Source organism: Nuphar pumila, chromosome 5 (assembly GCF_984573655.1).
Source record: "Nuphar pumila chromosome 5, dmNupPumi1.hap1.1, whole genome shotgun sequence".
NCBI classification, from domain to species: domain Eukaryota; kingdom Viridiplantae; phylum Streptophyta; class Magnoliopsida; order Nymphaeales; family Nymphaeaceae; genus Nuphar; species Nuphar pumila.
The window spans coordinates 88,270,347-88,283,690 of NC_143253.1; the positions used below are offsets into that span (position 1 = coordinate 88,270,347).

Here is a 13,344-nt window from a genome sequence, read left to right on the forward strand (position 1 = left end):
ACCCTTGTTTCCCTTTTTTACTTCGGCTAGTTGTTCTTCACTCTGTATATCCAAAAAAAAAAAAATTTGCTAAAAAACCAAGGGTTTTTACAAGGTCGGGGTTTGGGGCGTCACAGAGATTGGTATCAGAGCTGCAGTTTATAAGTGTGGTCCAAGACTTTTGTGTGTATCGTCCATCGCACTGTAAGTATGTTCTGAATTATTGCTTTCATTTGTTTCTTAATGATTTCTACAGTATGTAGTTTTGCATGCTTGATTAGTTACATAACTTGTTAGATGCCTACTGATTCGAGGAATGAGCGAATGCTCGGAGCTCTTATCGACTTGATACGAGGCACAAAGTCCCTCGATCAAGCGGTTCAGCAGATAGTGCGGAGTGCTCGGATACTTGCACATCCGGCACCTCCTTTTGGGAGATGTGACCAGTATCACGCGGGACAGATTTGTCCTCGTGCCTTGAGCGTATGCCCCTACTGTGGCCTTAGGGGGCATATCGAGGTTGAGTGTCAGCGTAAGTTGGGTGATGAACTCGCGATGGGTAACACTGAGACCGAGGAGAATGAGGCTCCTCATGACGGTTAGGCACAGTCAGCAGTTGACCCAGTGGGAGATGCATAGGTGGCACCAGGTTCTCCCGAGTACACGCCAGCTTCCTACTCAGGCTCTCTTTTTCCCGAGTACACGCCAGCTTCACCTTCGTGGACTAAGGCAGTGAGTCCTTCTGAGTACACACCTGCTTCTCCTCCCCGTCCGATGCAGAGACGATACAGGAATCGGAACACCTACCGCAACTACTACACTCGTAGGCAGCGGTGACTGTGTTTGTTTAGACGAGAACATGTGTGGTTGGAACACTGAGTCAGTGATCATTTTGTAGATTTGCGTTGTTTTTGCATTGTTGCGAAAGCTTATGCATTGTAACCCTGTTGTAGAAGGGTAATTCTGGCTTGCACTGAATATTTGTATGCATCTTCTTTTTAAGTAATGAAATTATGCTTTGACTTGTCTCATTGCTTACACGTGTCTTTTTTTATTTAAGATGACTTGGCGCGAGCGATGTGATCGTATTATGGACACTGTGAGCAACCTGGCCGAGGTTGTGGGTAGGCAGACCGAGGCCATGCGTGCTATGGGAGAGAACATGCGAACCTCTCAGGAGAGAGAGACTCCGGTTCCTACTCCCTCTCCAGTTCCAGCGACAGTCGTGCGCTATAAGCAGTTCATGGCTATGAACCCTCCCTCCTTCGACGGAAAGTCTTCACCCGAGGCGGCCGAGGACTGGGTACAAGAGATTGAGCGAATCTTTAATGTGTTGCAGGTCAGTGACGATAGAAAGGTGGATTTCGGCATGTATCGGCTCCGGAAGGATGCCGAGAGGTGGTGGGCAACCACCTTGGATATCAAGTTCGCAGGCGGTGCAGTCACGTGGGAACAATTCATAGAGGTTTTCTACGCGGCCTACTTCCCGACCCACGAGCACAGCCGAAAGATACAGAAGTTCCTCGACCTTCAGCAGGGGAACTCTACTTTGGCGGACTATATCACAAAGTTCAGAAGCCTGGAGCGCTTCTGCCCTCACGTGTATGTGACCGAGAAGGAACGAGCGATGAAGTTCGCTCGTGGATTGAAGTTAGCCTTACGCCTGAGAGTGTTTACGCGTGCTTCCTCGACTCTAGAGGAAACCCTGGAGATGGCTACACTTCTGGAGCAGGAGTGGACAGAATCCCAGAAGACTCTGCAGTCCAAAGGCAACCAGCAACAGCAAGGCCAAAAGAGTTGGCCTAAGAAGCATTCATTTCAGCAGAATTCGGGTGGAAAGAAGTCTGCCTTGCCAGCAAAGAAGAACCGCAACAACAACAACCGGTAGCGACAGAATCACCAACCCCAGCAGCAACAAAGACAGGTGGTGGCAGCATCGGGTTGCCCAAAATGTCGGATGGATCATTCTGGCTGACCGTGTCCACGGGACCTCAGAGGATGCATCTATTGTGGCAAGATGGTCCACTACATCAAGGATTGACGGAAGAAGCAGTCTGATGATCTACAGAGGAACACGCCAGGAACATCGCAGCCAACACCTCAGCGACTTCCTCAGCAGCAGCAGCAGCAATCATACCCGCCGCAGCAATCTTCCCAGCAGAAGACGGGTAAGCAGAGGATGGTGGCAGGGCTTGCCTACGCAGCCACTATCGAGCAAGTGACCAAGGGAGAGTTGGTCCAAGGTACTATTCCAGTCGCTGGTCATGCAACTTTTACCTTGTTTGACTATGGTGCTTCGCATTCTTTCATAGCTTCGAGATTTGCTAGTTCTTTGCCTATGTCTGTTGTATTATTGAATTATCCGTTGGAAGTTCGTACACCGACTGGCGATCAGTCCTTGTGTACTTTGTATATCCCGAGCGTAGAGGTGTCAGTGGCAAGTCAAAACTTGCCAGCTGACTTGATCCTGCTAGACATGAAAGAGTTTAATGTCATTCTAGGCATGGATTGGTTGTTTGAGTATCATGCTCAAGTTCTGTGCAGAGAAGGCAAGGTGGTTTTGTACCCTCCCGATCGTCCGGTTTTGGAGATCAGCCTTGCTCGACCTATTCGAGACAGTCGTATGATTTCGTCGTTTAAAGTTCAGAAGTATCTGCGGAATGGGGGTACTGCTTTCTTGGTCAGTATCGCCCCTGTTGACTTGGTGTTAACCCCTATCGAGGATCTTGAAGTAGTTCGGAAGTTCCCCGATGTGTTTCCTGAGGAACTGCCTAGATTACCTCCGAAGCGTGAGATCGAGTTTTGTATTGAGTTGCTACCTGGAACGACTCTGATCTCAAAGGCACTGAATCATATGGCTTCGGCAGAACTCGAAGAACTGAAGCGTCAGTTGGAAGAGTTGATGGAGCAAGGGTTTATCAGAAACAGTGCATCGCCATGGGGTGCACTTGTTTTGTTTGTAAAGAAGAAAGAAGGATCCCTGAGGTTGTGCATTGACTACAGAATGCTCAACCAAGCGACAATTAAGAATAAGTATCCATTGCCGAGGATAGAAGATCTCTTTAATCAGTTGTAGAGAGCGAAGATATTCTCGAAGATCGACCTCAGATCGGGTTATCATCAACTCAGGATCAGAGAAGAAGATGTCTCGAACACAGCTTTTCAAACTAGGTATGGGTTGTACGAGTTCGTTGTGATGCCTTTTGAGCTCACGAACGCGCCAGCAACATTCATGGATTTGATGAATCACATTTTCCGTCCGTTTGTGAATACGTTTGTGATCGTATTTATCGATGATATCTTGATCTACTCAGAGACCCCTAAGCAGCATCGAGAGCATCTGCGTATCGTGTTGGGAGTACTTCAGGAGCACAAATTGTTCGCCAAGTTCTCCAAGTGAGAGTTTTGGCTTCGAAGAGTCATGTGATATCCAGTGATGGGGTGTCAGTTGATTCGGCGAAGGTCGAAGCAGTGTTGGACTGGAAGCAGCTTCAGTCTGTTACCGATATTCGCAGTTTTCTCAGGTTAGCTGGTTACTACCGGCATTTTATTCAGGACTTCTCTAGGATTGCGCTTCCTTTGACGAAGCTTCTACGTAAGGGAGTCAAGTTTGAATGGACTGACTCTTGTGAAGAGAGTTTCCGGATCCTGAAGATTAAGCTGACGACCTCTTCGGTGTTAGCTTTACCTTCTGGTAGAGGCAGTTTTGTGGTGTACACAGATGCCTCAGGTACAAGATTGGGATGCGTGCTTATGCAGTACAGTCGTGTTATTGCGTATGCTTCGCGACAGCTGAAGATCCACGAAAGGAATTACCCGACTCATGACTTGGAGTTAGCAGCTGTGGTGTTCGCCCTGAAGTCCTGGCGACATTATCTATACGGAGATACATTTGAGGTCTTTTCTGACCACAAGAGTCTCAAGTATTTATTTTCCCAGAAGGAATTGAATATGAGACAGTGTCGTTGGCTCGAGTTTATCAAAGATTATGAGTTTACGTTGTCTTACCACCCTGGTAAGGAGAACGTCGTTACAAATGCGCTTAGTCGCAAATCGAGCAGTGTTCTGGCTAGTCTTGTGTGGAGTCAGAAGTTGATTGAAGATTTTGTGGCTTGGAAACCATTCGCGATCGGAGGTGGAACAATTAGATTGTCTGAGTTGGCCATTCGATCAGAACTCTTGCCTAAGGTTATCGAGGTGCAGAAGCGAAACACTCAATATCAGACGTTTGTCGATCGAGCTCGTGAAGAGGGCTCAGTTTTTCGCATTTACGATAGCGGTTGTATCCGCATGAAGGATCGACTTTGGGTTCCAAATGACCCTGAGTTGAGGAAGGAGATTCTTGATGAGGCACATCTGTCGAAGTACACCGTCCATTCTGGTGGTACTAAGATGTTTAAGGATCTTCAACGAAGGTATTGGTGGAACGGGATGAAGCGTGAAGTTGCAGCATATGTTTCGAGGTTTTTGACTTGTCAGCAAATCAAGATCGAGCACCAACATCCCGGTGGTTCCATGCAGAGGATCGAGATTCCTCAGTGGAAATGGGAGGATATCACGATGGATTTCGTGGTAGGATTACCGCGAACCAGGCGAAAGCACGATGCAATATGGGTGATTGTGGATAGACTTACCAAGTCTGCTCACTTCTTACCTATTCGGATCAGTCAGCTGCTTGAGAACTTAGCAGACTTGTATATCCGAGAGATTGTGCGGTTACATGGTGTACCTACGTCTATCATTTCGGATCGTGATCCCAGATTCACGTCGCGATTGTGGGGACAGTTGCAGTCAGCTTTGGGAACGAAGCTGAAGTTTAGTACAACCTTTCACCCTCAGACTAATGGCCAGTCAGAGAGGACGATTCAGACGTTAGAAGATATGTTGCGGGCCTGTATGCTCGACTGGAAAGGTGATTGGGATTCACACTTGTGTTTGGTCGAGTTTGCCTACAACAACAGTTATCACGCTAGTATCGGGATGGCTCCGTACGAGGCTTTGTACGGAAGGCCTTGCCGATCACCGTCATATTGGGACGATATCAGTGATCGATCCAGTGAATCATTGATTGTTCTTTAGCACTACACTCAACAAGTGCAGAAGATCCGAGAGCGTCTAAAGGCAGCTCAGGACAGACAAAAGAGTTACGCCGATAAGAGGCGACGAGAGCTTCAGTTTGATGTGGACGACATGGTTTTTGTGAAAGTATCACCGACGACGAGCATCTTTCGTTTTGGAAAGAAAGGGAAGTTGACTCCTAGATACATTGGGTCGTTCAAGATCCTTGAGAGGATCGGTGGAGCAGCCTATCGGATTGAGCTACCGCAGCAGTATGCTCAAATTCATAATGTTTTTCATGTATTGATGCTGAGGAAGTACATTATGGACCTATCGCACATCATCCGATATGAAGATGTCGAAGTACAAGAGGACTTAACGGTGGCCGAGAGACCTGTTGAGATCGTTGATCGTCGCGATCAAGTTTTGCGTACCAAGACCATTCCAGTTAAGGTACGGTGGCAACACCATGGCATTGAAAAATACACATGGGAGCCAGAGGCCAGCATGAGGGAGAAATACCCTGATCTTTTTGTAGCTTAGCGTTCATGATTTCGCGGACGAAATCCCTTTTTAGGAGGGAAGGATGTAAGCCCCACTGTTTTTTTGAAGGATTTTAAATGACATATATATTTCACGATTGATAAATTCTTGTTTCGGCACGAGCATTTCTCGTAAAATTGGCAATTATCGCTTTCTGAGGTTCTAAATCACGTAGATTCGCTCTACAAGGTGATGTGATCATCTCAAAAAAATTTCTCTCTTGTGGTTTCTCTCCCTTTCTTCTCTTTTCCTTTTCTAACCTCTATTTCTCCTTTTTGAAGGGAGAAATGAAAAGACAGAAAAGAAAGAGAGAAAAGGAACTCTTTTGCGGGGTCTCACTTGACCTTGATTTGAAAATATTTAGAAAATAACTCGCCTCTGTTTTGAAAATATTTGCGGGAAAATGGAGAGACGGGATTCGCTCGTCGGTACGAGGTTCGACCTTTCCTGGCGCCTTTACCAGGGGTAATCAAATCAAGGATCGAATCTATGCCTTTTGCTTTGCCTAAATATCATCTAAGAATTTATTCTAAGTCTAAAAGATGCACAAAGAATCATGCTTGTGCAATGCAAAGATGTATGCTTCTTTTGAAAAAATGATTTGGAAATCTCCAAGTTTTCTGAGATCAGTTTGATGATGGGGTGAAGAATTTGATTTCTGAATGGTAAAATCTAACTTAGAACTTTTGAGATAGATCAGAGAAGTTCTAAGTTTTTGAAGTAAATTAGAGTTGGAAAAATAAATCTTGATCTTGAGAAAGAATGGTTTGAAACTTAAAATGAAAGGAACTGAAGTTTCAAAGTCGAAAATGGACTTTGAATTTAATCATGGATTTAGGAGAAGAAGATGAAATTTTGAAGTGATGTTTGAATTCGAATATTAGAATGGATCTGAGAAAGTCAAATGGTATTTAAAATTAGAAAGGGATTTAGGAAGTTCAGATGAGATCTGAAAATGAAATTGAAATCTAGAATTGGAAATAGAATTGGATTCCGGATCCTAAACAGAATGGGATCCGAGATCTGGAATCCAAGATGGATTTGGGTTCTGGATCCTAAAATGGAGTGGATCTGAAGTCTGAGATCCAAATGTAGAATTGGGTTCTGGATCCTAAAATGGATTTGGATCTCAAGTCTGAGATCCAAAGTGGTATTGGATTCTGGATCCTAAAATGAAATTGAATCTGAAGTCTGAGATCCAAAGTAGAATTGGATTCTGGATCCTAAAATGGATTTGGATCTGAAGTCTGAGATCCAAAGTGGTATTGGATTCTGGATCCTAAAAATGGGTTGAGATTGAATTCTAACTTTGGATTTTGGGACTTTTGAAAGTCCAAATGGAACCTTTGAAGATGGATGTGGGTTCTGAAAACCCAGATTTTGAATTTAAGATTTCAGAATTAATCTCAAACTTCTATTTTAAATTGGAAGAGGATAAAACTTGATTTTTGAAACAGAAGATGACTTCAAAGTTAAATTGAACTTTGAAGCCTGATTTAGAATTTGAATTTTTGGGATATACAAATGAATTTCAAAGTCGAATTTGAATTTTTGAATCAGAAGATGGATCGGAAATCTCAAAGTTTAAATTGAACTTTGAAATTGGACTTGAATTTGCAGCTTGAATTTGGAATTTAGAAGATGAATCAAGAATCTCAAAGTTAAATTGAACTTTGAATTTGATTGAAGTTTTGAATATAAAATGAATTTAGAATTGCAAAGTCAAATTGAACTCTGAAATCTGTTTTGAATTGGAATTTTTCAAATATAATATGAATTTGAAATCTCAAAGTTAAATTGAACTTTGAGATTGGAAATGAAATAGAATTGAAAATGAAAAGATGAATTGAATTTTACAAGAACTGAAGATTGATTGAAGAAGATATTTACATCACTCAGAGTTTTTTTTAAAAAAGGATTTTTTGAAAACATGATGCAGTTCTATCCTAAGTGATGAATGAATTTAAAGAATTTAAAATTGGATTTTGAAAAGCATATCCCATTCTTTAAATGAATTAAAATAAGATTCAAAATATAATACATCCTTGACTATGGTCATTGAATGTATTATATAATAATCTATATTTAAATTCAGGTAAAGAATAAAATATATTTTTTTGTGCTTTTATAGAGTTTAAAATGTAATTAACCCTCAATATATCCTGACTATGGCCATTGGTATATATATTGAATTAATTTTAAGTTAAACTCTGATAAAAGATGAAATATTTGAAAATATGATGATCTTTGAAAAAGATCCAGTGTGGATTCAGTGTTATTTTATAAAAGATAAAAATTCTAAGTTTTGTTTACATCCTGACTATGGCCACTGATGTAAATCATCAACTTAGAATTAATTTACCTCTTATGAAATGGTGCACGTGCCATTCGTGTTCTCATTTGTGAGATTTTGGAAAATGAAGGAAGAAACATGAAAATAAGCAATTTATGGCATTATTATGCTCATTCATTCTATCTAAAACATGAAATGTAAATTTTCTCATTTACACCTAATTTATTACAAATTTTGAATTGCAAACATTAGAAATTTCTAGTCCAAGAGAGAAATTCAGTATCTTCCTGCAAAACAGAGTTAGCACAGGACATCGAATATATGATAGACGGATGTTGTATTAAGGACTGATACATGTCTACGTAAGCAATGTACATATATGCATATACATATATATATATATATATATATATATATATATATATATATATACAAGTATATACACATATCTATATATATATGTATACACACTCACACACACATATATATATATATATAGAGAGAGAGAGAGAGAATGCTGGTACAGTTATATCTGCAGTGGGGCAGGTGTGTGTGGCTGGTAAGCAGAAGAAGGTGCAGCAATTAGTTGGGAACATGTGTACAGATGTTGTGGTGTGGTAATAGTGAAAATATACAAATGTTGTGATTTGTGTAGGGAGCTGTGTACATTAGTGATGGACTGAGTAACAAGTGGAATAAAGTAGGAGATGAACGCAATGAACTGTGGCATTCGGTGAGTTTTGAAATTGTACAGAGACTGGACACAGATGGTGCCTGTACTAGGTTGCGGTGTATATTGGAATAGCATAAGGATTATGCTAAGTGTAAGTGAAAACAGTGGTGATTCATACTGCTGAAAATAACAATGGAAATACTACAATGTTTTTGTACTACTATGGATTCAAATGAACCACAACCAAGTTTTATATTGCTGTAAATGGCAGTGCCTTTTGCTGTTGAAAGTTCAGAAAACCCCTGCACTGCTGCAAGTGCGAGAAGAACATAGCAAAAGCGACTGAGAGATAGGGGAAGAAGGGTATTAGGCTGTATTGCACAACCGGTGGGTGAGGTTTATGTAATATGGGTAAAAATGGATGACATATGCTGGTGATGTATTACTCAAATGTGATTCAGAGTGAACAGGGTATATGAAGTGAATAGTGTAAATTGTGAAGAGCGTATATGCAAGCACAGGCTATGATACAAACCGAATGTAAGCTACAGCAGGTAGTAATGGTGGTTGTATAGCTCATCACTAAGGGTGGTAGATCCTCTTGCTTTATCTTGGATACACGTACTTATCAAGGGAAATGTCAGAGAAAGAAAAAAAAATGTGGTAATCTTTCACTGCTGTTATGCAACCTGGTGCACCCACCTAGAATGATCACATGATGTGACACGAAGATCATGAAAACGGAGAACTGAAACATTGTATTATAGACCAAAAAAAAAATTGGAACATACCAAAGAGCAGCCTGAAAACACAAGGGACTTCATGCAGTCTCTGTACAGGAATTTACCCATCATTGAGCAAAAACTAGGTTGCAGAAAAGTGGACTTTCCAAAACACCAAATTTTTCTAAATACACATAAATGCACGTCTGTCACAATTGGAGATGAATGTGAGGTAATAACCACTATGCACTGGGCCTTGTTGTTGACCTTGTCCAAATGAAGGATGAAGGATTTTCATAAAAGAATCAGAACTTTGGTACCTGTCTGAATAGTTTGGCACTTATATCTAGTGTGTTGAATGGCAGGGGTATTGCAGATGGTGCTGTGAGCCACGGTGAAAACACAACGACTATGGTAAGTTCTGATGGATTACCATAGAGGAAAGGGGATGGTCCGGGTGGATAGCAGTGTGTATTTACAGGGACTCTAGCTGTAGCGAGACCAAACTGGGCTACCTTTATCACGTTTGAGGTCAATTTCCTTCTGCCTGGTGCCATTGTCATCAGAATTTTCTGGACTTTGGGTAACTTGGCCAATTTGGCACTGTGTATATCCATTTCCTTGTATGTCTTCCAGCTGAAGGGATTTTGAACCACATTGCCAATGTTATGAGTCACGTTGGATTAGCTGCAGAAGCTACAAATCTAACTGAATCCATCGATTCAGGTAAGCATGTTATAAATCAGATGAATGGAAACTTGCTGGGGACTGACCACCAAGGGATGACTTAGTCAAAGCACTGTGAATCGGGTTTTTGCTTGACTGAAAATTGGGACTTTTGGGACAAACTGATGTCCCAGGGAAGTTGACGGAACACTAGGTCCCGATTGGCATTACAAGTAATGAGACCAAATCAGTAGAGGCAGTTGTGCCTTCACAGCATTCTAGCAATATATCATTGATTTTATGCCAGAAAAAGGGGTTCTTTGCTAGCGACAACTTTATGGTGAATGTCAATACAGTCTATGCATCCCCTTTTTTTTGGGGGGGGAAACTGAGTTTAAGAGTGGACATATCTGGGAATCATACAACTGATACTAAGGTAACAAGCTTCTTTTCACCAACTGCTAATCTAGTTATTGTGGAAGCAAAGGGGTGTGATTCTTAACAGATAACAAGGATAAACATGCATCAAGATATCGTTTTCAGAAGTAATTATAAGGGATAGCAACAACACTAATAAAAAAAAAGTGGTAATTTCATTGGTGGAGTTTTGAGGACATACCTGGGCCCTTCTCAGAGATGTGGCTTCTGGCTAACACTGTAGTCCTACCAAAAGCCAAACAAACATGTCAACTCGGCAAACTTAAGACAAGGAACACGGCTTGCTAATTTTACTCACAGTCCAGATAAAGAAAGAGAAAATAATCAGGAGCTATGGCTCCTGACTCAGTTTTTTGAGTGATGCTAAAGACCTGCGTTAGGTAGTGGGGAAACGTGAAGTATATGCACAGGGCCATAGATGAGTAAGGCTGAAGGTATTTGCAGAAGAGGTACTGAACAATATCTTTTGTGGGATGACGTGATCATTACTCTTGTTGAGGCATATATACATGGAGTATAATCATAAATGCCAAGACATGAATATTAAGCAAAATAAATGGAAAATACATTACAGATATATGATTGTCATACATCTGATGAATTTTGCTGCAAAAGAAAACAAAATTTTATGCAAAATAGATGCTCTAAATGGCTATGTACATAAAGAAATCAACATGATTATATGTGCAAGATGAATCTAAAGTTAACAATAAAGAACGATATAGGTGAAAAATTTGTCTCCTCTAAAGAGTGGCCTGAATAAGGAAACCAAGTATATAATGGCAAGCACAGTTAACTGCAATCACTGTATCAAGCATTGGGAAATGCTGAAATTATGGATCTCTATTAGCAACCACTACTGCAATTGATGTTTGTAGTATAACAGAATGTTGGTATATTGTTAATTCACTGTTTCAATGACAATATGCACAAAGAGATTAAGTGAATAACCAATGGAACGGCACAACAGTGAGTGAGCCATTTAAACAATGAGTGGATTAGTGAACCCAGTGAACAAGATAAAATCAATGGAACAAATATTAAGGAAATTTATGACACTGGCTTAAAGACCTCATCCCTTCTTTGTTCATTAGATGAAGAATAGGGATAAACAAAGAAAATCCAGCCCATTCAATACCTCAGTTTTTTTTTAATGATACTGACAGAGAAAATCAAAAGAAAAGACATGATTCTTCATTCTCCTATGCAATTAAAACTTACCTGGAACAATGTCGTGAAAGAAAATAAAAGAGAGAGAAAAGAATAAATAAGAAGAAAGAAAAAAAAATGATGCAATCGGAAACTTGAATGAAACACAGAGTTCAGGGAAGAAAAAAAAATCTAGGTAAAAGTTGAATATATCGCGAAACTAGAATGAAGCATCACAATCGGATGCTACTGCGGGGAAAACTTGTGTATGAATGATAAATTGCCAAGACAAACTTGTCAGAATACAGAAGGGAAAGAACATGATAGAGAAAATCAGCAGTCTATTAGAAATTAGAAATCGAAACCAGCTATCATGAGTTAAAAAAAAAGGGAACATGTAAAATAAATGTAAGAAAATGAAGTTAAGATTTAAAACTCAGGTGGGTCGACGACACCATCGCGAGGCATCGTCGCCCCCCCCCCTCCCCCAGTAAAAGGATCAACACAGATTGTCAGAGGAGATTTTCCAGAATACACAAAAAGAATCGCAATTCGCGCCGGAAATCAAAGGAAGTAGACACATAGTGCGAAGTAGAAAATACCCCCCAAAAAAAAACTCAAAGCAATTTAACTAAACAGGGGATCGTCTTACCATGTATGGCGAAATTGTAGAAATTAAAATCATAAGTTAACGGATATACGAAAGCCAATGTAGCCAACGAAGGGCCAAAGTTCTATTGCAAAACGCAAGCCGATATCGCTTATAAGCGGATCGTCATTGCGTGTATTGCTTCAGCAGAAGAGGAGTAACAAATGAGACAGAGGATCTGAAAGGAAAAAAAAAATTCACGGAGAGAACGTAATGGTAGAGGGGAGTGATGTTTTACCTTAGTTTGTAGAGGTTTTGAAGTTTAAAGAAGGAGAAACGGTGCTTCTGAGTGATGCTAAAGGGGATGATCCCCTGGTTTTGCAGATGCTTTTGATCTTGGACTATTTGGAAGGAGGATCCGATGCGGGAGAATGCCGGAAATCGATGATTATGGAGGGAAAGATGGAGATGGTCATGAAAATCTCCTCCCTCTCCTGAGGGAATGCGGGTTTGTTAAATAAGAGGGGAAGGAAAGATCGAGAGGCAGGCGGTTTGGGATCAAAGGTTGGAATGGCGGAGCCATTGATCGGAGGGCGATGGAGGGGAGATCGCACATGGGGGGTGGAAGCTTCGTGAAGGAGAGGGGGCGATCGAGATTTCCGTTGCAGATGGACGGAGGTCATGGAGAAGCTTCGGAGGATCAGAAGGTTGATGGAGGCCATGGAAACTGGAAGCTTCCTGAAGGGCCGAGAGAGAGGAGGGAAAAAGAATGTTCGGCATCCGACCTTTTGCGAGAAAACCGTAAAAAAAAAAAAATTTACGGGGCCCTTCAGATTTTTCACGCAAATTTCAAAAGGAAGGCTCCTTTCTTGGATTTTTCTAAAAAAAAGGTTTTTTTCCTTAAAAAGGGTTTTTTTTCAAAAACTGATTTTTGTTAGATATATTTTTTTTCTTTTCCTTTACAATTTTCAATTTTTTTTCGGTATTTTTGGAATAAAACCTTAAAATTTACGAGAAAATGAGGATTTAAACTATTTTTTTTTTATTTTTGGAAAATATTTACAAAAGAAGGTTTTCAATGCTATTTTGGGAAAATTTCTTCAGAAAATGAGTATACGTACGAATCTTTAGAAAATATTTGAGGTTTAAAACCTCAAATCAAGAAATACAAGGTTGTGGATCCAACAGGATACCAGATGGACAGTCTGAGCTTTTCAAAAAGTTATTTTGGAAA

General features: G+C 40.7%; 1 protein-coding gene across 1 annotated transcript; it reads left to right on the forward strand.

Moving 5' to 3' along the window:
- The first annotated feature begins 1,069 nt into the window (after nucleotides 1–1,069).
- On the forward strand, nucleotides 1,070–12,631 carry LOC149837796 (uncharacterized). The gene is made up of 6 exons (XM_090008126.1): nucleotides 1,070–1,775; nucleotides 3,347–3,503; nucleotides 3,684–3,876; nucleotides 8,529–8,649; nucleotides 9,905–9,994; nucleotides 12,495–12,631. The coding sequence occupies exons 1-6, from the start codon at nucleotides 1,070–1,072 to the stop codon at nucleotides 12,629–12,631; spliced, it is 1,404 nt and encodes a 467-aa protein (XP_089864252.1).
- The last annotated feature ends 713 nt before the right edge of the window (nucleotides 12,632–13,344 follow it).

Excerpts from the sequence above, each read along its gene's own strand:
- LOC149837796 (XM_090008126.1), top strand. The coding sequence starts at position 1,070 with ATGGACACTGTGAGCAACCTGGCCGAGGTTGTGGGTAGGCAGACCGAG. Across the intron at positions 1,776-3,346 it reads GCAACAGCAAGGCCAAAAGA|GAGCACAAATTGTTCGCCAA; the intron begins GTTGGCCTAAGA and ends GGAGTACTTCAG. Across the intron at positions 8,650-9,904 it reads ACTGGACACAGATGGTGCCT|CTGAAGGGATTTTGAACCAC; the intron begins GTACTAGGTTGC and ends TATGTCTTCCAG.